The 25,579-nt window shown below is 39.1% G+C and overlaps 4 protein-coding genes across 7 annotated transcripts in view; 1 reads left to right on the top strand and 3 right to left on the bottom strand.

Moving 5' to 3' along the window:
- The first annotated feature begins 33 nt into the window (after positions 1-33).
- Positions 34-2,273, top strand: LOC149009893 (pentatricopeptide repeat-containing protein At3g12770-like). The gene has a single exon (XM_089163184.1). It carries the CDS (start codon positions 144-146, stop codon positions 2,061-2,063), a length of 1,920 nt encoding a protein of 639 aa, XP_089019310.1. The 5' UTR covers positions 34-143; the 3' UTR covers positions 2,064-2,273.
- Positions 2,274-2,786: 513 nt separating this feature from the next.
- On the bottom strand, positions 2,787-4,976 carry LOC149009892 (Major facilitator superfamily protein). Its single transcript, XM_089162325.1, is given in 3 exon segments — positions 2,787-3,960; positions 3,963-4,255; positions 4,678-4,976. Coding segments are annotated over 3 exon segments (1,374 nt in total). The 5' UTR covers positions 4,904-4,976; the 3' UTR covers positions 2,787-3,105.
- Positions 4,977-9,764: 4,788 nt separating this feature from the next.
- LOC149009891 (Haloacid dehalogenase-like hydrolase (HAD) superfamily protein) lies at positions 9,765-16,183 on the bottom strand. The gene is made up of 5 exons (XM_089163435.1): positions 15,669-16,183; positions 14,258-14,300; positions 12,919-12,979; positions 11,305-11,439; positions 9,765-10,730 (listed from the first exon to the last, which is right to left on the bottom strand). Exons 1-5 carry the CDS (start codon positions 16,009-16,011, stop codon positions 10,566-10,568), a joined length of 747 nt encoding a protein of 248 aa, XP_089019561.1. The 5' UTR covers positions 16,012-16,183; the 3' UTR covers positions 9,765-10,565.
- A 2,489-nt stretch (positions 16,184-18,672) lies between these two features.
- The window catches only part of LOC149009890 (uncharacterized), a 78,279-nt gene continuing 71,372 nt past the window's right edge, over positions 18,673-25,579 (bottom strand). For 2 of the 4 annotated variants that reach the window (XM_089163155.1, XM_089163157.1), the window contains 3 exons: positions 19,717-19,824; positions 19,495-19,560; positions 18,673-19,015 (listed from right to left, as the gene is read on the bottom strand). In XM_089163155.1, coding sequence (XP_089019281.1) covers positions 18,887-19,015; positions 19,495-19,560; positions 19,717-19,824 — 303 coding nt within the window. In that variant the 3' untranslated portion in view covers positions 18,673-18,886. Of the gene's footprint in view, positions 19,053-19,494; positions 19,561-19,716; positions 19,825-25,579 lie in introns of all 4 variants that reach the window. The other 2 variants (XM_089163156.1, XM_089163158.1) reach the window with 2 other exon arrangements.

Below are 25,579 nucleotides of genomic sequence, written 5' to 3'. Positions count from 1 at the left end.
CAGGGACTTACAGCGTCATCGATCCATCTCGTTCGAACACAAGAATACCAACACACAGCTGAGAAATGCTGGAGTTCGAAAATGGAAGAACGGAGGAACGGAGAGAGGAAGAGCAGATTTAATCAACTCGCAATTCCTTAGTTATGCTCCCTCGTTCTTTCTGTTTCCTGTGTTTGTCTGCAAAGAAAGTACTTCCACTGGGAAGCTCGTGTTTTTACTCTTCTGCCAATATCCTTGAGCCCTCCTGTCATATCCTTGAACTCCTGCAACGCTCCATCGACGCTAGATCTCTGAAACTTGTACAGCAATGCCATGGCCGAATTTGTTCTTTTGGGTTCGGTCAGAATACTTTTCTTGCTACGAAGCTCATCTCCGGTTACTCCAGATGTGGATTGCCAGGAGATGCTCTCCTCGTCTTTGAATCAGTTCGTGAAAAGAATGTGTTCCTTTGCAATTCATTGATTTGTGGGTACGGTAGAAATCATGCATTCCAAGAGGCCTTAGAACTATTCAACCAAATATCTAGAGAGCACGAAATTATGCCGGATGACTTCACTTTTGCTACGCTTTTGAAAATTTCTGCTGAGCTCCAAAGATCAGATGTTGGGGAAGTAATTCACTGTAACTGTATAAGAATGGGGTTTGTCTCAGATACGGTTGTTGCGAATTCCCTCATGACGTTGTACAATAAGTCTGATAACCTGAAGAGTGTTCGCAAAGTTTTTGAAGAAATGGCTCATAGAAGTTGCGCTTCTTGGAATGTTTTGATATCTGGGTATGCTAAATCTTTGGAGCTTGAATGTGACGAGGATCCGTGGGGACTTGTGAAACAGATGCTGAGGGAGGGAGTAAGACCTGATGCATTTACCGTTTCCATTCTTCTTCCTCTTTGTGGAAGCAACATCCGGAAATGGGATTATGGACGAGAGATCCATTGTTTTATCATCAGAAATGTGCTAGCATTGGATTCAGATGTCCATATAGGTTGTTGTTTGATCGATATGTACTCAAAAGGGGGCAATGTAATGATTGGTAGACGAGTTTTTGACCAGATGAATTCTAAAAATGTGGTTGCTTGGACTGCGATGATTAGTGGTTTTGTGCAGAATGGAGAGCCAAAGGAGGCTTTATTACTTTTTTATGAAATGCATTTGAGACATGGAATAGAACCAAACAGAGTGTCACTTTTAACCGTTCTTCCTGCTTGTAGCTCCCTTGCTGGTTTGATGGAAGGGAAGCAAATTCATGGTTTTGCTATCAGGAAGGACATAACTAATGAAGTCTCTCTAAGAAATGCTCTAATTGATATGTACAGCAAGTGTGGGAGCTTGGTTTATGCTAGGCGGGTCTTTGATGATGATTCCTGTAAAGATACAGTTACTTGGAGTTCAATGATTGCTGGATATGGATTATATGGAAAGGGTCAAGAAGCAATTGCCCTGTTTAATGATATGCTGCAGAAGGGGATTGAACTAGATGATATTGTGTTAGTTGGAGCACTCTCAGCTTGTGTCAGGTCAGGATTGGTATCTGAAGGCTTGGACATCTATAATTCTGGTATGACAAATGGGATTTTACCAACAGTGGAAATCTCTGCATGTGTGGTTGATTTGTTGGGCAGATCTGGCCACCTCAATCAAGCACTAGATTTTATATATGAAATGCGGGTAAAACCTGGTCCTAGTGTTTGGGGTGCACTTTTTGCTGCTTCTGTAACTCACGGAAACTTAAAGATGCAGGATTTGGCTTCTAGGTCTCTTGTTCAATTAGAGCCTAAAAACCCATCAAATTATGTATCTGTATCAAATGTACATGCTTCTTCCGGGAACTGGGATGTTGTAGCTGAAGTAAGAACGACAATGAAAGAAAAGGGTCTAAGTAAATTGCCTGGATGCAGTTGGATTTGCATCAATGGTGAGACTCATTCGTTCTACGTCGCAGATAAATCACACCCTTGTTCTAATCATATCTACAAGATGTTAGATGAAGTAATATCAGCAATGAGAGGAACTGAGTTCATTGATGGATCTGAGAACTTGACCCAGATTTATGGGGCTATTTGATCGGTTACTTGGATCAAACATGAGGTGTTGCAATGGAAGAGGAAACAATCTCATCATCTTTAGCTGTGAAATTGAACACCTTATCTTCCAAAGTTCAGAAGACATGAAATATCCAAGTTCATTCTTGTTGTGCTCATCTGAAACTGACCAGTGCTATGACTTTCTTGTCCAAATTAGTGGAAATTGCTAAGGATTCAAATATCTCATAAGAGATGATGTACATATAAATTATTTCTTTATCAACAGATGAGATTTCTAAGTTTTAGCATAAATTTTATCAGGCACTTTAATTCCAAACCTTATTGATAAAAGGTTTTGAAATGGATGAGCAAACTTTAATTCCAAAACGTATTGCTAAACAGTTGTTATAATTGACATTAATTTGGAATACTGTCCTCTGTGTGATTTGGATGAACATTTTTTTAAAAAAATTTAATTTTACTTTCTCCGTGGAATTGACTCTGTTGCTAGACAGTGGGAAGGGCTTTTGAACCAACACAAAGGCTACCCCCATGGAAGCCAAGATTGGCCCTATTCTAATACCAGCACTTGTTGTACATCTCCTTCTATATGAGAAATGAAAGCAAATGGTGCCACTAGAATGTCAAAGACAGAAGTCAGTTTCAATCATCTTGACAAATACTTTTTCTGATTCCAATCGCTGAACCTGGGTTTAAAAGATTAGAATCATGAAGGGAACAAAATTTATTTTTTTGGGGAAAGGTAAGGAAGCAAAATTTATACCATGTCAAAATTTAGATCACCAATTGCAAATGGCTAAAGCATCAGCTTTTAGCAGTTTAGTCATGGTGCTGGTTCCTAACATAGAGACTTGAATAAACTGCATACCTCTACGAGAATGAAGGAAAGGAAATTTTCAGCAGCCGGTAACACCAATGATTCTTCCCTTATCCAGTCGATTCCTGTTCAAGTCTGAAATGAAATAGCCAAGGAATTGATTGTCACTTGAAGGTTGCAGGTTAATTGTCTGAATCCCTACCCTTGCTTTACAGTTTACACAGCATCAGCCCATCAGCTTGCTTCACTCCTCTGCCTCGTATTCTCTCTGGCGCCAGTATGCACGATGAGAATCAAACACAAGTCTTCCCATTCTTGTAGTTCTCCTCCTACTCACCCCTCTTCTTCTTTCCTTTGTAACTGATTGTGACATGGGTACGAAATCTATCAGAGCCAACGGTATCAAAGCAGCAAGAAATTGCAGCAGAATGCCCATAGACAAACCAGAGTAGTCACCATATGAAATTCCAAGGAGAGATGCCAACCCAACACCCAGAAGCCCACTAATAATAGATGATAAACAGAGGACTGAAGCTAAAAATGACATGAGCGAACCTTCGCAACCTGGTGGGCATAAATTTGCTAACAGCACTGAGAAAGGAAGAAGCTTAAATTGAGCAATGGTCTCTGCCAAACCAGACACGCATAGTACATAGGCTTCATTTGGAATTCCCAGCTTAAGATTGATCTGGTTTACTAGCACCAAGTCCAAGAGAATGGATGTTGCATATAAAATCTGCAGTGTGCCTATCAATTTCCTCATGGGAAGTGTTTCTCGATACCGATCATACAGTACGGTTGCGGAAAGAAGCATCAACTGACCAATTACTTTTGACATCCCAATTATTGATGGATCAAGATTTAAAGATTGTGTTTGGTAGCAGAAGATGGTACCTGTCAAAAGTGGAACTACAGCAATGGAAGCCACAATCCAGATGAGAGGACGGGAAATACTCTCTTTAGTGATTGCAGTAAGAAGATTAGAGAATTGTTTGCGTAGGTTTTCAGAGACAGAATTCCTAATGACATGGTGCTCTGATGGTTGAGGCAAACTGAGGGAATCCTCCCTTGCAGTTAAGGAAATTGCAAGTTGAACGGAGATAGTAAGAGAGAAAATAAGAGAAACATGGCCCTGGTTTGTTGCGTTTTCATCAAGAAATACCCACCAAACAGGTTGCCTAATAACCCCCCAGCAGCAAGAGCCATGAAAGCATAGGATTGCAGACCACTCACTCTGTGTTTTTGGCTATACTCTGCAACAAGAGCGTCTTTTGCAACTTCTGTGATGGATGCACCAATGTTGCTCATCAGAATGCACGGCATTAACAGAGGAAGAACTTCACCCCCAGCTGAGACCAACGCAATGGCCCCCCATGACAGAATCTGCAAAATGACTGTGCAGACTAATCCATATCAGTAACAGAAGGGAACGATGCTACTCCACTTCACAGTATCAGTCAGCATCTCTCGAAATACGCCACATACGGAAAAAAATAAAATGATATCCTCGAGCAGAGAAGCATTGAAGGGGGAAATATTTTTAATAATAATAAAAGAAGAAGAAGGAAACAATCCCCAAAGACAAAGGATTTGCAAATTTCCAATTAATAAACTTGAAGTTTGATTCGTTATCAGAAGAAGATCTAAAAACAAAACAAAACCAGTCTGGTTATAACAAGAAGTCAACAGCTTTCACTTCGAACCCAACCCAATACAGAACACCTGAAAAAACTGATTTTGAATTGGCTCACTCTGTAAGTGCAAATATACTAAGACGAAGAGAACAAGGAAATAATGAAAAGGAGAATGACCGAACCTCCAATGGAGATATAGGGTATCCTATGAGCACCGCCAATATATACAGCATCGGAAATTACCCCAAACAATGGTTTGGCTACCATGGGAAGGTTACCCACATTTTGCACAAGCTGCAATACTGACGGATGGAAGTGCAGGCTATGAGCCATGTGATAGTTGAGTGCCAACCATGGAAAGCACCGAAAACCTTGAACCCAATACCCAAACCCACATAGAACTGACATCTGTTGACGACCATCTTGGAGAGAGTCTGTTCTTCTGTCATCCCTGACGATGTTGTTGTTCAATGGTGGAACTTGGTCAGGAGTAATAGTGACAGGTTTCGCAACGTGGGTTTTTGGTTTTATGGAGTTCTTGTTGTTTTTGGAGGCAACTCCGCCAGTGTTTTGCTGCCGGTCCCAAGCCCGGGTAAAGGAGGAGGGTTGGTGCGTCAGGTCGGCAGCCGGCACCGGAAAAAATCTAGCCAAACCTTTTTTCATGGATTCGACCTTATATGATAAAAGCTATGCTAGGGCGTTCCCCGACAAAAGAAGCGACGCGCTACACTATGGCCCGGGTGTAGTGATAAGTGGGCAAGGGTTAGCTAGGGCGTCCCCTGTAAGCGACGCGTCGCATCGGCGCCCGGATGCGGTGATAAGTAGGCAAGGGTTCCCGCGCCGTGGACGAGTGCGGGGAAAGAAGCTAGTCCATAAGCATAAGCGTAGGATTAGATTGGCATCTTGGAACATAGGATCTCTAACTGGTAAGAGCTTAGAATTGATAGATGTTATGAGGAGAAGAAGGATTAATGTAGCTTGCATTCAAGAGACTAGATGGAGGGGTAAAAAAGCCAAAGAGTTGGATGACTTTAAACTTTGGTATACTGGGGAGAAAACAAATAAAAATGGAGTGGGTATAATAGTGGATAAAGATTTAAAAAATGATGTGGTGGATGTTAAAAGAGTGGGTGATAGGATTATTGCTATCAAGCTTGTAATAGAGAAAGAGTTCGTAAATATAATTTGTGCATATGCACCTCAAGTAGGACTAGATGAAAGTCTAAAGCTAGAATTTTGGGAAAATATGGGTGGATTACTGCAAGGAATTCGTCAAGGAGAAAAGATTATCATAGGAAGTGATTTAAATGGACATATTGGAAAAGATCAAAGAGGATATGAGAGTGTTCATGGAGGTTATGGTTTTGGAGAAAGGAATGACGAGGGGATTTCAATTTTGGATTTTGCTCTGCTTTTGATCTATCTATTATAAATACTTACTTCAAAAGAGAGATGAGCATTTAATTACTTTCAAAAGTGGACAGCATAGAAGCCAAATAGATTTCTTCCTAACTAGAAGGACTGATAGATTGTTGTGCAAGGATTGCAAGGTGATACCGGGGAAAGCTTAACGCACAACATAGACTTGTGGTCTTGGATATGTGCTTAGTCCCAAGAACATATAAAAGGTCCAAGGTAAACTATCCCGAATAAGATGGTGGAATTTGAAAGGAGAGTACTCTAAATCCTTCGTTAATGAAGTAGTCAAACAAGGAAAATGGGATTTTAAAGGGGATACCAATGCAATGTGGAATGAGATGGCTATGTGTATTAAGAAAGTGGCTAAAGATGTTCTAGGTGAATCAAAAGGAAAGATCCATTCTTATAGAGAGCGTGGTGGTGGGATAGTGAGGTTCAAGCTGCCATTAGGAATAAAAAGCTAGTTTTAAGACATGGCAAAGAACTAAGGATGTTGAGGATCTTCAAAGGTATAGGTTAGATAGAAATGAAGCTAAGAAAATTGCGGGAAAAGCAAGGGAAAGGAAGTATGAAGAGTTATACAATAAGTTGGGCACAAAGGAAGGGGAAAAATCTATTTATAAGATAGCTAAGATGAGGGATAGGAAGAGTAGAGATCTTGACCATGTTAGATGTATTAAAAATGGAGATGGTAAAGTATTAGTTTGTGAGGAGGATATTAAGAAAAGATGGGAAACCTATTTCTCTAGTTTACTAAATGAGCATTCTTCAGCACTTATGGTTGGACGATTACACTTTTCACCAAGGCACTGGTGTCCGAACTTATATTCGTAGAATTTCGATGTCCGAAGTAAAAGAAGCTTTAAGGAGGATGAAACTCGGCAAGACACAAGGTCCTGATGAAATCCCAATTGAAGTATGGAAGAGCTTAGGAACCCATGGACTAGTTTGGTTGACTAAGTTGTTTAATAAGATTATGAGCACGGGGAAAATGCCGGATGATTGGAGGAGAAGTGTTGTGGTTCCAATTTACAAAAATAAAGGAGATATTCAAAGTTGTAATAACTATAGAGGCATTAAATTGATGAGCCATACGATGAAATTATGGGAGAGAATAATTGAAACCCGGTTGAGACACTTAACTATAGTTACGGAGAACCAATTTGGGTTTATGCCGGGAAGATCTACAACGGAGGCTATTTACTTAATTAGGAGACTTATGGAAAGGTATAGAGAATGTAGGAAAGACCTTCATATGGTATTTATTGATCTAGAAAAAGCTTATGATAGAGTCCCTAGAGCGTTAATTTGGCAAGTACTAGAGAAAAGAAGTGTTGCAAGTAAATATGTAGATATAGTTAAGGATATGTATGATGGTTCGGTGACTAGTGTTAGAGCAGTGGGGGACAAAGTAATGAATTCCCGATAACGGTTGGGCTACATCAAGGGTCAACTTTAAGCCATATCTATTTGCACTGGTAATGGATGAATTAACCAAAGACATTCAAGATGAGGCCCCCTGGTGTATGCTTTTTGCGGATGATATTGTGTTGATTGATGAGACCCAAGTGGGGATTAATACCAAATTAGAATTATGGAGAGTAGCTTTGGAATCAAAAGGCTTTAAACTTAGTAGATCGAAGGCAGAATATCTAGTTTGTAACTTTAGTCATGATCGGGCGAGATGATGAAGTGGTGATACTTGACGATAAAGAGATTCCTCGGAGTGATTGTTTTAGGTACCTAGGTTCAATCATAAGTAAAAGAGGTGATTTAGAAGATGAGGTTTCCCAAAGAATTAAAATAGGGTGGATGAAGTGGAGAGGTGCATCCGGGGTCTTATGTGATCGGCGTATTCCATTAAAGCTTAAAGGAAAATTTTATAGGATCGTTGTCCGACCAGCTATGATGTACGGTGCGAGTGTTGGGCTGTTAAGAAGAATCATATAGATAAACTCGGTGTAGCGGAAATGAGGATGCTAAGATGGATGAGTGGCAAAACTAGGATGGATAAGATAAGAAACGATCATATTAGAGTTGGTCCTGGGAGTTGCTCCTATAAGTGATAAGCTTAGAGAAAGTCGTTTGAGGTGGCACGGCCACGTTCAACGGAGACCTATAAATGCTCTGTTCGGAGAAGTGATATAATCCATATTGAAGGAACTAGAAGAGCTAGGGGTAGACCTAAGATAACCTTAGGAGAAGTGGTGAGAAAGGATATGTATAGCTTAGGCCTTGTATCTAGCATGGCCTTGAACAGAACCGATTGGAGGGCAAGAATCCATGTAGCCGACCCCATTTAGTTGGGAAAAGGCTTATTGTTTTTTTTTTTTTTTTTTTTTTTTTTTTTGTGGTGGGCTCTTTTTCTTTCGCTTTGGTTGAGGAAGGAGGTGGGGGGGGGGTTTTTTTTTTTTTCTTTGGGGGGTTTGGGGGATTTTTTTTTTTTTTTGGGGGGGGGGGGGGTTTTTTTATTTTTTTTTTTTATATATTTTTTTAAAAGAGGGAAAAATGAAAATTACAGATATTGCAGGTCGACCCAAGAAGGTTATGTAAGCTCAGAGAGAATGCGTGTATGCTCCTGCGTGTGTGTGTGCGTGTCAAAAGCCACCGTTTGCTTGAGTCATGAGTCTGACTCGAGAAAGCCAGATCTATGGTTTGCCTATATTCAGCATAATCCAAGGTAAATTAATCTGTTCTAGAAGAGTGTATGATGGGCCATTCTAAAGAAGACACGGGAGACTTCCTTTGCTTCCTTTGCTGGGTTTAAGTATCGAATGTGGTTTACCAAAAAAATAAATAAAATTCGAATGTAAGCTACAAGCTCGAGATTGCCAACCGCACACGTGTTAATGAACTAACGGTTGGAAAAAAACTCACTTCACGGTGAGATCTGAATGGCACCTGCTGTCAACAGTCAAGATTGAAATTTCGATCGGGACTTCGATCATAAAGTCTCGACCGTTGGAAGCACCGTGCTCGGTAGCATTGAAGTTCACCGTCCTTGATAAGGGTTCCTCTCGAACCACTCTCCCAAGCAAGTCCAATGAGAGGGAGAGCTTTTTGAGTATGAAAGTGATGGATGTTTGTTGGGGGTCTAGGGATTGCTCTAACCATCAAATCAGGTCGATATATTAAGTTATCCTTAATTGGAGCGAGGTTTAGGTTTGGGTCCTTGTGATCCAGTAAAAGGTAACACTTGAGGTGGATGCCTGGGCTTCAGGCAGTAGGTAGGCTCTGGAGTGTTGTTGAGGTGGAGGCTTCCTCCTGTTGGTGGATTAAATGAAACATGGATGCTGCCTTTCGACGTAGGGGTGCCAATGTTCACATTGGTGGTGTATTTCGCGCAATTCTGGGTCATTTTATTGGTGGTTTTGTTAGAAGGGTTCGGTCAAATTGTGTCCTTGAAGCAGAACTTGAAGCCATTTGCCAAGGTTTGGAGCTGGCGGTCAATAGTCATCTCTTGCCGCTACAGCTAGAGCGGGATTTCCGGATAGCAATAGAGCTTTTGGATCCATGTTGTGTGGATCGTGGGAGGTTTGGTCGTTTAGTTGAGCAAATTGGTGTTTTGCTGCATGAGATGGCGAGTACGCGATGCGTATATGTTAGACGTGCTGCTAATAAAGCTGCTGATTGGATTTCTAAGTTTCCACTCAATTCAGAGTGCTCTTGGAATTTCTTTCAGCATGTTCCCCACGGGTTGGAGGAGATCCTTCAAGAAGATTGTAATGCTGTTTCCTTTTAGTTTCTCTTTGAGTCTTCGACTCCGTTATTTTCTTATCGAAAAAAAAAGAAAAGAAAGACATGTATAACCAAAGTGTAGCCAATCACTGTTAGGTTCAGAGGCAGTTTGAGAAAAATGGACAAAGCAAAGAATTGACCATCCAATGAAGGATCTACACCCTAAGTGTACGCACTAGGAGTGGAAACAAGAAGCAAATAATTGATATATAAACTGCAATGAGCTTCATCATGTTTGGCAATGAAGAATGTGGGTAATCGAGTGCATTGGGATAATTTTCCATGTATGGTTACTTCCCTAAACGAGTTCAATTCATGTACAACAGTACTTCTTTGCTACTAAAGGTGTGTTGTACATGTACAATCCCTTCTTAGCATGTCTGATTCCACTGTGGGAAGATGGATTAGGCGTGTGCCACTTCGATAATCCACCATGCAACATTCATAATCCTTCACGATTAATATGTAGTGAACTTCCATTTTGGTTTTTCCTGGGGAATTTTGACATACAAGAATCTCCCATGATTAATGGCTGCTTGCATAATAACCACCATTAACATATGAAATGTGAGACGATGGACATGAAAATTCACCACATATAGGTAATTTGATTTATAAAAATCAAGATTTTTTCCCCTGTTAATTTGAGGGATAACATCCAAGTTGATGGCAGCAAAAACCACAGCAAGCAAAGGCTGCTCAGGGAGTGAGTGATCCACATAAAAGCTAAGATACACCACCTTCTGGAAAGTAGCTAAGAGATTTTCCATCAGCCTTGGTTCATTGCAACAACATTTAAGCCGGAGATCCAGGAGTTCCACCATTGGCAATACTAAGATAGTACTTGAATCTCCTTCAGTAACTCAAACTTAGAATCACTAGTTACCTTTATTGTCGTCGAATGAGCTTGGGATTATGGTATTAAATCAAAGTTTGCTTCCAGCAGTGAATAAACTTCAGTAAGTGAAGATACTTTAAAGTCTGGCTTGTGATCAACAGAATCAAATTCAGGAGAGTTGTACCTCCCTGTTTCATCAAGCAAGCATGTGTGGGCTCCAGCTCGCTTTCCACAAGCTACCTAAAAGAGAAGAATATAAGAAGAACAAACCACTGTTAATCGAGTGTTGCTGTTTCCTAGCCACCAGTCATCATCCCTAGTAGATCTGTGCTAACAATGCAGAAGGCTTGAAGGATTTAAAAGGCAATGGTTTTTAGGAAATAACTAGAATTCTCAAAGGTCTTCAAGTAAATCATGAGAATATGAGAAATGAAGGTGATTGTAATTATTCATAAGGATACTAAAATCAAAATAGCAAGGAAGGGCAAGAAAGAATTAGAGGCATAGTTTGGGATATTTTTGAAGGAAAAAAAGAGAGGTTTAAATGATTAGAAACATAAATACAATCAACTCCCTCAAACTTAATCAATGATAGGGAAAGGGGCATGTATGAAAAGCGGAAATCAGAGTTAAGACAGAGTGCCATGGTTTTAGGGGGGAAACAGGGGAAAATATGGGATCTTAGCGAGAACAGGAACAGGAAAGAATAAGAGCCAAATCCAAACCAAGCAAAGCATACAATCCTACACTTAGTACCTTAAACAGCATAACCAGAAAGAAAGTTCAACAAATAAGGGGGGAAAAAGCAGCTCACATCATCTTTAAGGCTATCTCCAATCATTATTACTTCACAAGGTTGAACATCCCAAGAGGCACATATATGTAACAATGGAGCTGGGTCAGGTTTGTAAGGGCGGAACTCCCTGCTGAGTGCTGGAGAGAATGTCATCTGCAGTGACAAAAATCGTACCAACAAACATTAGAAACTTCCACTCTAAATGGGGAAAACAGTCAATGTTTAAGGACCACGATCAACAAAGAGAGTAATAAAGATCATACTAATAAACATTAGAAACTTCTCCTCTTAATGGGGAAAAATTGTCAATGTTTAAGGAGCAGGATCAAGGTAAAGAGAGTATCAAGAAGCAGCGAATCAAAAACATCAATATGATTACATGCTTATGAAATTAAATAAACGTAAATATGGAAGCAGGAAGAGTACAAAGAGACACAAAAGTTACGAAAAGGAACAGGCAGATAGGATGCAAGAGCTCAAACTCAAAAAAGAAACATATGCTAGAACTTCAACACATTCAAAAGGAAAGTAATTAGTATTCAATATGTTTAAGAAATGGATATTGAGATAGAAAAATACTGAAGCATAACATTGCAATCAAAGAAAAAGTCATGATCAGAATGATAGAAGGAAAACATATGGCAAAAGTTTAGCCAAACCAGCCTGCTTCATTGACTTTTCTCTTGTATATTCTTCTCTTCCCTTTGGGGCTTTGGTTAATGATATTATTCATTCATCCAAAAATTAAAAAAAAAAAAAAGATTTTTATAAACTGGTGAGTCTGATGAAGGACAGGATAGGAGAAGGGAAAAATTGCAGGGGAAGGGGAAAGAGATCGTTCAATCTCAAACTTTCGAGAGAGCTCAAATTTCTATTCAACTCACTATATCTATAATGAATTACGAGGAAATATATATGAAGGGAAAATAACATGATTCCTAATTAGACCACGAACCTGAATCTTAACTCTAGTTAGTTCCCAAGTAGGTGACACAAAACAAATAAATAACCAAAATGAATATAGTTAATAACTAATGGACCAAAACCCACTGCACTAGTTGTTCTTGGGTTTGGGTCTCCATATCCTATCATCTGTCCAACCAGCCAAGTGGTACAGTGATGCTGCACCTGAATTGGATTGGTAATTGGTGGGTTTGTACAGGAATTTGCCAGGAACAGTTCCCCTATTTTCTGTCAGGAATTGGTATATTCACCATGAGAGATTCTCACAATTTCTGCCCTTCCAGGCCAACTCTTGGGTTAATCAGACCAATGCCAACCAATCTGTCACTAGTTCCTATTTTAGAACAGTGGATGGAACCCCACAATTGACATGTGGCAAGTCCAGTACATACATGAACAGCCCATTAAATGATCAGTTTGCAATGAAAAGCCATCCAAAAGCATCATGACCAGAGTGTCAAAGGGAGATCTCCCAATAATGAATGATATATCCTATGATCCTATCCATCTGAAGAATGGTTACCATGGCAGAAAGTAATACAACATCTCAGCTATTCAATCACCATACAGCATCAAAAAAGGGATCATTTCTGACAAATAGTATCAGATGAAAATTAAAGGTATATAAGTTTATGTTAAGCTCAATTTTCACCTTTACCAGGGACTTACCCCAAAGCGTAGGTGAAATAAATCAACTGCTTCCTTGACATTGCGAGTTATTAAGCCCCTTCTGCAAAGTAATTATATAGGTCACTGTTTTAGAAACAATAACAGCATTTGGAGTTTCAAAACACTATTTGCATTGGAATCACAATCATTTAAATGCTGAGAATTGCACAAAATTTAAAGGCTTGAAGCCTTATTAAGAAAATTACAATTATAGAGGGTAAAATATCATATATAGTAATTTGTTAACTTGAATGCACGTTGGCTTGGAAGTCAAAGATAAGAGCATAGACTGCTGCTCTTCCTCTATATGACATAACATTGACAGAAAGTGCCAAATATGTCAAATCATCAGTACCAAACAGCATGAAAACTCCATATCACATCTAAATTATCTTAATGAACATCAATAAGATGTGAAATCACAAAGTTATATCAAAACAATGAAATATTTCATTCTAGCTAGGGATTGAAAATTAAAAAAATATTTCACAGGTACAATAGTTGTCAAGGTGTTGTCTAGGCATCCGAGCGCTTTGGTGGTATATGCAATCATAGGCTAAAGAAGAACACATTGAGTTGACGATTGAATGAGTTTCAGTAGTTTCCCAATTAGGAGATTTCTTATTATATGTTTAAGTAAACCAATTGATTCCTGTTATTCGATTGCCCAAGCATCCATTGCATAAACTGTAGCAAAAAGATCCCCTGCTGTTCACACCACATACATGTTTAGTTCATTTATTTCCTAATTAATAATTGTTCAATTACAATTATTATTATTGTTTTTGGGGTGGGGGTTGTGGTTGGGGGCTTTTTAATAGCTTCTGCAAGTGGAAGACCATTTGGATTTGTTCAACACCAAAACAACATAGTCCTAAATAATACTAAAGGGAAAGATGAAGTTCCTAGGAACATGCAAAACCAATTGGAAATGGCCAAATGTTACATAGTCAATAACTGGGCATAGTTAACAATGTGAAGAGTGAAAGTGAAACAGAGAAGAGGAAATCATACCCCTAAAACCAATACAAAAACAGAGAGAGTGGAGAAATTGAACCCCACAGTAGTGTGACCAGTGTCCATGCAAAAACCCATAGGCAGGAGTTGGTAATATGTAACCAGAATGTAGTAAAAAAGTAATGCATCTAGGCTAATGTTGCCTCAGTTAAACCTTAGTACAAACCAAAACCAACATATGCTATTTTTCTTTGATTTCATTCATGAGGAAAAACAAAGGAACTGAAAACCATATCAAGCAGTGTAGTAGAAAGATCAATCAAGGAGGCATGGTTCATATGTTTTCAGATAATGTGTTCGTGACAGAAGATGGATCCCTTACCTGATTTTCTTGGAATCAAGAAAACCACATAGTTCTGCTGCACCTACAGTGGAGATGACAGTAACTTATCTCAATGGGCCAGAATTTAACAAAATTATGCTAAATTCATACAGCAGGCGACAAAAGCTTCCCATCCTTTCTTCTACTGCTATAATTTGAATCAATATCCACAAAACAATAAATATCAATTGACATATATTTTTCAAAAGCTTTTCAAATGCAGATGATGTAGCATTGAAAATATGTTACATTAGAAATCAAAATGTCTTTCAATGAATAACATTATCTCTCCTCCCCCCCCCCCCCCCAACCGGCACGCTTGTGCAAGAAAAAGAACCAGAACTTTGTGAACAAAATGGGAGACCACATTCATACGAAATAGTTCTACACATTCATGGAAGTGCTAATGCTGGGATTAAAGCCTAAATTCTCAGTGCATCAGGGTGCTCATAACCACAGACCTATTAAAATGCAGACTACTCAACAACTAGTGATGTAGAACTCACCACACCCGCACCTGAGGAATGAAATAAAATCAAAGAAGAAAGCCCCAAAGGTATTTTGCATACCTAGGTACTTCTCAGCTGGCACTGACTAGTTGGTCAACTATCATGTGTTTGCCTATAACTTCAGAAATAACTTAATATTGGTGCTCCATGTGGTACATACACTCTTGATTTTGAGGTAGTAGAAACTATTTTATACGAGTCATGTCAACCATGTTCACTATCTACATATTCAATAAATCCCTTTTGAGTTCATAAAAATCATTTCTAGAAGAGTGACATGAAGAACTAACTAAATAGATAGGGAAGCTAAGACTGAATCCTAGGAAGAACATGGTGAAGAAATAGGGAGATCCAATGAATGAAATAGTGCAAGGCTTCTGAAAAGGATTTTGATCTCTCCACTAGAACCAGTAACAGGAATGTTGTGATATAATCCAAAACATGGGCAACAACATGAAGACTACATAGTCAGCAATCCAATAAGGAAAATTCACTGCTCATGAAAAGATAATTCCTGCAATATCCCTCTTTCCTCAGATGGTATGAAGATATGGTTCTAGGAAGAATTTTCAAGCCGAAGTGTGAATCTGTGCATTGATCCGTCCCCAGATAAACTCGCATGTAACCACAACGAGTTTTCCAGCATCATGCAAATATGAAAACCAAATACAAGAATCTTTTTGAGGGTAGGGTTTGTGGGGAAATCATCCCAAAGTACGGTACAAAACGAGCCAAGAAGCCAGAATTCAATTTTACCATCAACATAAGAAATGCATATAAACTTCAAATTTGAACATCAAACAAACAATTAGGAGCAATTAATCGATTGAAATGATTCATCAGTAGATACTGGAGCAATAAAAACAAGGGAAGTTAAAGTTTTAATCTGTAAAAAAATAAACCATGCATAATCTGGAGACGTTCGAGTCCGAGACGTTCAAAATCGGCGATGATTTCATACGCTTTCTGCTGCTTGTCGGGACTCCATTTCTCAATGTGGTGTAAGATATCGATGCCAGAAGGATTCTGTGATCTGATAAAAGCATACTCTTTCTCGCCCAGCACAGCTTTATACATTGCTGGGAAATCAATCACAGGAACGGTCAGAGTTCCGTCCATGTCGAACACCACACCCTTTAACCTCACCTTCTCTTTGACTCCATTAGTGGTGGTGCTTAGATTCGCCATGGACAACCGAGGCAAAGGGTGCAAGAAGCAGAATGCCCTCGATAGTAACAATGGCATGTATGAATAGACTACAGCCCCAGGAAAGACGCTTCCTGTCCACTAGTGTTGCTTTCTGGTTTAGATCGGTTCTTGATCTTATTACAAGGAGAAGAAAAGAAAAAAACACGGTTCTTGATGTTTTGCTAATTCCTGCATAATAGAGGATCACTGGTTGGATATTTTGTTCTTTCCCCCTTTCTGTAACTGGTGGGATGGTCAGGAGACAAATTTGATTCCCTTACCTTAAATTTGATTCTCTTATCCTTAAAATTTATTTTGATTCATCGACATGGATCAGACGATTCCAGCAGTTCCATACCGAGTCTCAAGTAGTCAATGTAAACTAACTTGGAGGAAAAGTGGGATTAGCAAATAAAAACGTTGTTTACCACCATGGTTCGAAACGTGGGTGATATATTGCCACGTTGGAGTGGAGCGACACAACACCCCATCTGGCACGAGGTCAACAAAAAGTCGACAATATATCGTCGATATGTCATTGATATGTTGCCAATGTCACTTTTCTCTTTTTTTTTTTGCATTTTAACCCTATTTTGCTACGTTTACGTTTATATCTTGCTTTGTTATCATTGACTTTATATTGTTTGTATCGATCAAATGGGATTTCATATGAATTTGCAAGTTTTTTAGACTTTCAATTTCGCCCGTATACAACCGGACATGTGTCAATTAGGAACATTAGTTTATGTTATGTTTTAGGTTAAAATAACGGCCTCAATGTGTTTTTTGGCCTCAAGTTAGGCTACACAACAAAATTCAGACTAAAATGATCCCAAATACCCCTCGAAATTGGGGTTGATTTTACATTGACACCCCTCCAAATGTCGCCCGATATATAGTGATATGTCCCTGTGTCGGTGTGTCGGTGGTGTCGCCAGCCACAAACATGGCGACATAGAGCGATTTTTCGAACCTTGCTTACCAACAGGTGGTGGTCTAGTGGTCCCAAGCTCACTCCCAAGTGGTTTGGTAAACCTCATGTCTCCAAATTTGAATCCCTTTTGCTTCTCTATTTCTTGCATTGGATAGTTGTGTAATCTCTTAGGTGTGGGCGCTAACAGCTTATGTGGACTATATTAGGTCTCCGGTGGGGCTTTGCTGAAGGGGCTAGTGCTTGCGCCGGTAGTGCATAGGTAATGCTTGCATAGTTCCCATTTAATTAAAAATCCGACCTAATGCATCCCTCTCTTTTATTTGCCCAAAAAACATTAATAAAAACGTTGCTTGATTCAGCGGCAGGTGAGCTCGTGGTTTCAACTTTCTCAACCCACAGTATTAGTGTAAATGATATCGATCGTACCGTAGATTCATAGGGAATGCTGTATCAGTAATATCGGGTGACACGATTGAGAAACCTCAAACCATGTAAGCCAGAAAGACATGCTTCAGCTTCACATTTGATTGAAAAGCCCTGCTCCGATCAGTTACTGTTACGTTATTTTGAAGCAAGGAAAACCGTCTAGCAAGATTTTTTGAGTCTTATCAAAACATAAATCCAACCTTTTGCAACTCTGGATTCTGTATTTTTTGTGACTAATCAGCTCTGTTGTGGTGTTATTCCAGATTACAACGAGATTTAAGCTTGATGTAAAGTGTAAACTTCACCCATAAACCTCTCTCACATCCAATTCCATCTTGAAGCTGTGACAAAAGTCTTCATTGTGCAAGTAATAGTGTTACTTACGGACTCTTAACATGGGTGATTTATCCATAACCAGTATGGAACTTCAGTGAAAGTGAAACTGATTGAAGATCCAACGCGATTATAAGATGCTAATCAAACACAAGATGCATCAGAGGCATAGCAGTTGGCTTGACATGTTCAGGCAAAGCACTATTTTAGATTTTGATAACGATTGTATGAACAAGTTTAACTTGTTCTATCAGAATAAAGGAGACTTTTTTGAGACTCTGTCGTCCTCTGTTTTCAGATCTGAGATATTTTATCAGTCTACATCAGCCATATCGACACAATATATCCAATCCTGCTACCTTAAAACCATGCTCTATGATGAAAGGTTAATAGGTGCCTCACAATTCTTATACAAGATCACATGTTCAGGTAAATGGTTGACATTAACTTTTGTAGAAATGAGAACCTATAAATGATGCATCAAGTAAAATTACAAACAATTACACAATGGAAGGATTAATGTAATTCAGCAAGATCGCCCACATTCACAATAAGACAAGATCTGCTTAATTGTCAAAGCATTAAATGGTCACAAAACTCACAGCTGCTCATCCTAATGCCTGTCTCACAGACTACAGAGGATGAAGCATAGGTACAAATTCATAATGAAGCCTAAAATAGATGAAGGGTCAATGTAGCTATATTTGGTCCTGAGGAGGGAACTCACAAACTCTTCACCACCTCATCCCCACCCAAAAAGAAATTCACCCCTCCCTCCCTATTGTTAACTTTACCCCTACTTCGATTGTACCACTTCTTTTCCCCTCTTTACACCCACTCTGTGGGGATGTACTGCGGCAAGTAACTCATTTCTTGAAAAATCAAAGCATAAAGGCTTGAGGTTGCAGTGTTGCATAAGTGCAGAACATCATCAGGGAAAGATATTCATTACTGAACAAATAAGATATTCAAGCAACGGAAACACAGCAAAAAAATCTTCCCTTCCAGAACCCCCCCCTCCCCCCCCAAAAAAAAAAAAAAAAAAAAAAAAACAGAACAATCCATTTTCACTGTAGGTAGTATGTGGGGAGAATCATCATGGTACAGATTAAATTCATCTCTTTCATCTGCAGGTAAGCTTCAAGTTTGGTAGAGGAGACAAATGATATGATCAGTGACTTGGTGATGAAGGCTCAAGGATCCGGCCATTCTGGAATCAAGATCCATCAGCATCTTCTGCTACCCCTTCCTGCCTTGGGTCTCTGGCACTCTGGCCTCTCTCAGCTTGAAGGTCCAAACAATACAGACAGCTTCTAACAAGTTGGTTATGATAGAACTACTCATGCTCATACCTAGAGATCCGAGAATCTGACAGCACAGAGAAAAGTTGTGTCTCTATAAAAGGCTGCAGCACAATATTATTTTTTGCATTAGTGATGTAGGCCTAGGGGGTAAACCTCATCAATAGCATAACACTAGCATTGCCAACTTCAGTACAAGTATTGTTGCACCTTTATAAAAAAAAAATCTTAAGTAGTTGACACAGTTTCAGAACACAAGGATTTTATTATTATTATTATTTTTTGGGATGAATTTTTATTATGTTGTTCGTTCACTGCTTTTTAATGACATTTCTTCCAAGTAGTTGCCATTCATTGCAAACAGTGGTTCTGAAACTTATCTCCAAAGACAACAGAAGCCTTTAGTATGCCTAGCAATGTGAAGCTCTTCCAAATTTGTTAATTATTTATTTACTAGAATGAAATACCAATAACATAGACACGGATGGAACACCGGAAAGAATAAAGATACAAAATTTGATAACAGCAATACAGAAGGTAGAATACCTTGATGAAGGGTTGGTCCCTAAGAGGAAAGGAATCAATAAAGCTATCTTTAAGAAGTAATGAAACCTGAAAATATAGCCAGAAAACCCCTTGTGTAGAGATGTAATGTAAAATTTGATGGCACTTCATGGAGAAATTTATGTACTAACAGGTAACTGTAGTGTATTATTGGTAAAAACATAAAAATCTCATGCTTTGAGATAGTGGTGTCAAACTGCTAACCTTGTCATAGTTTGCTTCTACAGAGGTAATGGTATGAGACCTCATATCCGAACAAATGGACTCCAAGTAGCTCCTCATGACATTCAAAAATTTTTCTGCAGCTCCAACCTGAGACTTGATTATAATGTCTAAGTTATAATCCAATAAACTCAAATATAAATAAAGAATATAATATTTATTGTGTGAAGAAGCTTTAAAGGAAAGAAACATATTGCATATTGAATATACAGACATCTGTGGAATGATATGTGTTATTTTGAGAAAGAATAAGGTGAGGAATGAGGGAGAGGAGAGGATGGAAGCCACAATTTAGTTGTGGAGGCTCATCTTTCTTGTGAGCACTCCTCAAAGTAACTTTTCTATTTATAGGCTAATTTACAAGTCTATTCTATATAGGAAAGCATAAACCTATTTCAATTGGTATAAAACTCTTAATTCCTACCACTCTTTCCTATCGAGAGTTAGCGTAATGTACTAACTCTCGATGGATCAATCCCTTCCTAAATTTCCCTTTTCTAACACTCCCCCTCAAGCTGGAGCATATATATTACTCATGCCTAGCTTGTTACAAATATAGGTAACCTTTGTATTCCCTAGAGCTTTGGTGAACAAATCTGCAAGTTGTTCTCCAGTCCTCACATGCTTAGGGGATATTATGCCTTGCAGTAACTTCTCATGAACAAAGTGGCAATCTACTTCAATATGCTTGGTACGTTCATGAAAGACTGGATTTGATGCAATATGAACCGCAACTTGATTATCACACCATAACTTCATTGGTGTGTCATCAATAATTCCTAATTCCTGGAGTAATTGTTTTATCCATACCATCTCACATGTTACCTGTGCTATAGCACGATACTCAGATTCTGCGCTTGATCTTGCTACCACAGTTTGTTTCTTACTCTTCCATGATACAAGATTTCCTCCAATGAATGTGCAGTAGCCTGTAGTCGATCTTCTATCAATAGGTGATCCAGCCCAATCAGCATTAGAGAATCCTTCTACATTTCTATGTCCATGATTAGTGTAAAGAAGCCCGTTCCTGGTGCTTTCTTAAGACACCTCAGAATTCGTATAACTGCATCCCAGTGTGATGTTCGTGGGGCAGACAAAAATTGACTCACAACACTGACAGGAAAGGCAATGTCAGGTCTAGTCACAGTCAGATAATTCAGCTTCCCAACAAGCCTTCTGTACTTCTCTGGATCATCAAGAATGGTTCCATCTTCTGGCATTAACTTTAAGTTACATTCCATGGGTGTGTCTATGGGTTTTGATCCCAACATTCCTGTTTCAGAAAACAAATCCAGTACATATTTTCATTGAGATAAGAAGATGCCCTTTGTTGATTGGGCAACTTCAACTCCTAGAAAATACTTTAACTTACCCAAGTCTTTGGTCTGAAATTTCTCTTGTAAGTAGGTCTTTAACCTATCAATTCCTGAAGTGTCATCTCCTGTAATGACAATATCATCAACATAAACTACAAGAAAGATCTTGCCTGCATCAGAGTTTTTAAAGAATACAGAGTGATCACTTTCACAACGAGTCATCCCAAATTCTATTACAATAGTAGTGAATCGTCCAAACCATGCTCGAGGTGACTCCTTGAGACCATATAATGATTTGCGGAGGCGACAAACCTTATTCTTCTCCCCTTGAGCAACAAACCCAGGTGGTTGCTCCATATACACTTCTTCATGTAGATCTCCATGAAGGAAGGCATTCTTCACATCCAACTGAAACAAGGGCCACTTGTATGTAGCGGCAAGAGAGATTAAAATACGGATGGAAGTAAGCTTGGCAACTGGTGAAAAAGTATTAACATAATCCATGGCACAAGTAGAGGGGAAGGAAATGTAACCTGTGGAGACACACTTTGAAAAATACATAGATCATCATTTAGGTCAGTTAAACTATGAGATTCAGTGGAAAAAGGAGTTGACTCAAAAAATGACACATTTGCAGTAACAAAATATCTTCGTAAGTCAGAAGAATAACAACGATATCCCTTTTGAGTGCGAGACTACCCCATAAAAATACACTTAAGTGCACGAGGATCAAGTTTAGAAATCCCTGGGCGATGATTACGAATGTAACACACACAACCAAATACGCGAGGAGGCAAAGTAAATAAGGGAGATGAAGGAAATAAAAGAGAATGAGGAATGCCACCTTTTAAGACAGATGAAGGCATCCTGTTAATAAGATAACAAGCAGTTGAAACTGCATCAGCCCAAAAGGATTTAGGAACCTTCATCTCAAATAAGAGAGAACAGGTGACCTCCAATAAGTGTCTATTTTTTCTTTTTGCAACCCCATTTTGTTGAGGAGTATCGACACAAGAGGATTGGTGAAGAATCCCATTAGAAGCCATAAATTTACAAAACGGATCAGAGAAATATTCTTTGGCATTATCACTACGAAAAGTACGAATAGGAACACCAAATTGAGTAAGAATTTCAATAACAAAATTGCAAAATATGTCAAATAATTCTAACGATTTTTCATTAAATAAAGCCAAGTGACTCTTGAAAAATCATCCACAAATGTAACAAAGTATCTGTAACCTGAAGTAAAACTAATAGGACAGGGTCCCCACACATCAGAATGAACTAGAGAGAAAGGGTGGTCTGATCTGGTGTTTATACGAGGAGGAAAACTCACACGATGAAGTTTTCCAAATTGACAAGACTCACAATCCAACTTTGAAAGAGAATGAAAACTTTTATCTACCAATTTTAGGGTTTCCAGAGAGGGATGCCCCAATCGACAATGTATTTGATGGGGGATGGAAATACTAGAACAAGCAGTAGAGGATATCTCCTCGAATAGATACAACCCCCGAGACATACGGCCTCTACCAAGCATCTTCTTCGTCGTAAGATCCTGAAATAAACAATATCCAGGAAAGAATTTCACCAAACAGTTATTAATGGAAGTAAATTTATGAACAGATAATAGGTTAAATGGCAAATTAGGTATGTAAAGAACTGAGGGTAGGGTAATGGATGGAGTGAGTTGAATTGTACCCACTCCTTTAACATTGATATGAGAGCCATCAGCAAGTGTAACCAAAGAGGATGATGGAACAAAAGAGGAAAATATACCTGTAGCCCCGGTCATATGATCAGAAGCTCCTGAATCAATAATCCATGGGAGAGATGTGGTTGAAAGGCAAGCAGTAGCATTACCTGTTTGAACAAGGGTGGCAGTGGCTGATTGTGGTTGAGTGGCCTGAAACTGAGTGAAACGAATATAATCTTCCTCAGTCATCTTTACAGTCTTACCCTCAGGATGAACTTTAGTAGTTGTAGACGCTAATTCAGAAGTGATAATTGCATTCGCCATGTGTGGGGGCTTTCCACGAAGCTTCCAACAGTATCGTTGAATATGTCCTGGACGACCACAATGATGACAAGTCTTAACTTGTCCTGGACTGTTAGTAGAGTTGTGTGACCCTGGATATTTTCCAGTATTATTTCCTCGAGTTCGTCCTATATTCTGTCCACCATAAGTGCCTCGAGAAACTGTTGCCAAAGCTGAATTTTCTGTAGAGTTATTGGTACTTTCCCTTGCAACACGAAGAACTCTTGAAAATGTGTCAGCTAACGTGGGTACATGATCACTACCAAGAATCTGTGCTCTAACTGCCTCAAACTCCTTTCCAAGACCTCCCAAGAAACCCATAATAGCTAATTGCTCTCTTTGATTTTGCATAGTTTTGACATCAGAGGAGATAGGCAGAATAGAGTTAAGTTCTTCATACATTCTTTTAAAATTTGCAAAATATTGGGTGATATCTCTACCTTTTCTATCTACTCGATAAAATTCCTGGGACAATTCGTAGATTCTAGCTAGATTATTCTGACCAGAATACAACACATTCAAATACTCCCATAATTCCTTCACAGTTTGTAAGTGAGTCACCAAATCTATAATATTATCGGCCAAGGAATTAAACATCTGCCCAAGTATTCGTGCATCAACAATTGCCCAAGTATCATCATCTATGGGTACAGTCTTAGTCAAATGATCTATTTGTCCCCGTCCAGTAAGAACAATTTTAACTATAGCCCTCCATTGGTGGAAATTTGATCCACCCTCCAATTTCTTCTCAGTTAACCGATGAGAGGATGAAGAAATAATTTCAGTTATAGTATTTTTACTTGAAGTTTCTCCCATATCAAACAATTTTAAAATCAAATCCCAGAAATCAGAATCAGAAATCAGAAATCAAAATCAAAATCAGAATTATTCCCAGATTAATCCCAGATTCAGATTAATCTTATAAACATAAATAAACCAACTTGGAACACTTGAACCAACTTAAAACCAAACCAAAGCAGAAAACTTATCTCAGGTCTTTCAACACGATCGATCTCTCCTTAAAACCACCGAAACTCAAGACCAAACTTGAAAGCTGATCGCAGGTCTTCTCCTAAGAAGTAGAACTGAAAGGAACCACGATCGATCTCTCTCACTCTTTCTCGAAGTCTCGAAGTCTCAACACAATCGATTGCTTCTTCTCCTATGTAGCAGAACCGATAGCAGCCACACCAGACAGATTCAAAACTGATTAAAAAAAAAACCCAGAAACGATTGCTGCTTCTTCACAATCGATTGCTTCTTCTCCAGGTACAGTTTCTTTCCTTTCTATAGAATCGAAAGGAATAAGAGGACCAGAAACGATTGCTTCTTCTCCTATGCAGCAGAACCGATAGCAGCCACACCAGACATATTCAAAATTGAATAAAAAAAAAAAAAAACCAGAAACGATTGGTGCTTCTTCACAATCGATTGCTTCTTCTCCAGGTACAGTTTCTTTCCTTTCTATAGAATCGAAAGGAATAAGAGGACCTACAGCCCTGATACCAGGTTATTTTGAGAAAGAATAAGGTGAGGAATGAGGGAGAGGAGAGGATGGAAGCCACGATTTAGTTGTGGAGGCTCATCTTTCTTGTGAGCACTCCTCAAAGTAACTTTTCAATTTATAGGCTAATTTACAAGTCTATTCTATATAGGAAAGCATAAACCTATTTCAATTGGTATAAAACTCTTAATTCCTACCACTCTTTCCTATCGAGAGTTAGCGTAAAGTACTAACTCTCGATGGATCAATCCCTTCCTAAATTTCCCTTTTCTAATAATATGCAAATGAATATTTCTTTATGAAGGAAGCAAAATGCTGAAGACAAAAACTCTTCGCCGGAAATGTAGAATATGATTCCCTCTCCAGTGCCCCCACCCGCCTCTCCTCTGCCTCCCCTTGACCCCCTCTTAATACTGGTCTCACTTTTCCCACCCCCACCTCCATCTCCTCATCCTGCCAGCTTTCTCTTGTTGCTGGTCATCTCATTTCTCTCATGTTGACACCTCTGCTTCTTCTTCCCTCTCCCTGGACTTCATTCCACCCTGGCTTGGGGAACCTCCCTTATGTTCATTGTCCCACCTCCATCCTCAACCCTGTTATCTCTGATTGGTCAATCCAAGGTCCCCGACCTTCACCCAGATGTTGTCAAAGCCTTCTTGTCCAAGCAATGAACACTCAATGCTTCATCAATGCCTTGCTCCCAAACATTGGTTTTTTCATCTTCATGTTTTCCTCTGAGACAGCCAAAAAACACACAATTGAGGGGGCTCCTTGTTGAATCGAAGCCCCCTTTTCCATCAATGGGACTCATCTTCTTTGCTCCACAAGGTTGATCTCGACTCCATTCTCTTGTGGATCACCTTGCTTTGACTTGCCTTTCCAATTCTGGAGTTTCAAATCTCTTAGTTCCATTAGCTTGGGTTTGGTTTTCCCCTGCAAAGGGATGTTTGAACTTTAAGATGACCAAACTCCTGTTTGCCAAAACCT

Source organism: Hakea prostrata, chromosome 7, assembly GCF_041222555.1.
Source record: "Hakea prostrata isolate BN-2017 chromosome 7, UWA_Hpros_2, whole genome shotgun sequence".
Lineage (NCBI taxonomy): Eukaryota > Viridiplantae > Streptophyta > Magnoliopsida > Proteales > Proteaceae > Hakea > Hakea prostrata.
The sequence above is the reverse complement of the archived record's forward strand: the minus strand, read 5'-3'. Positions and strand labels throughout refer to the sequence as shown.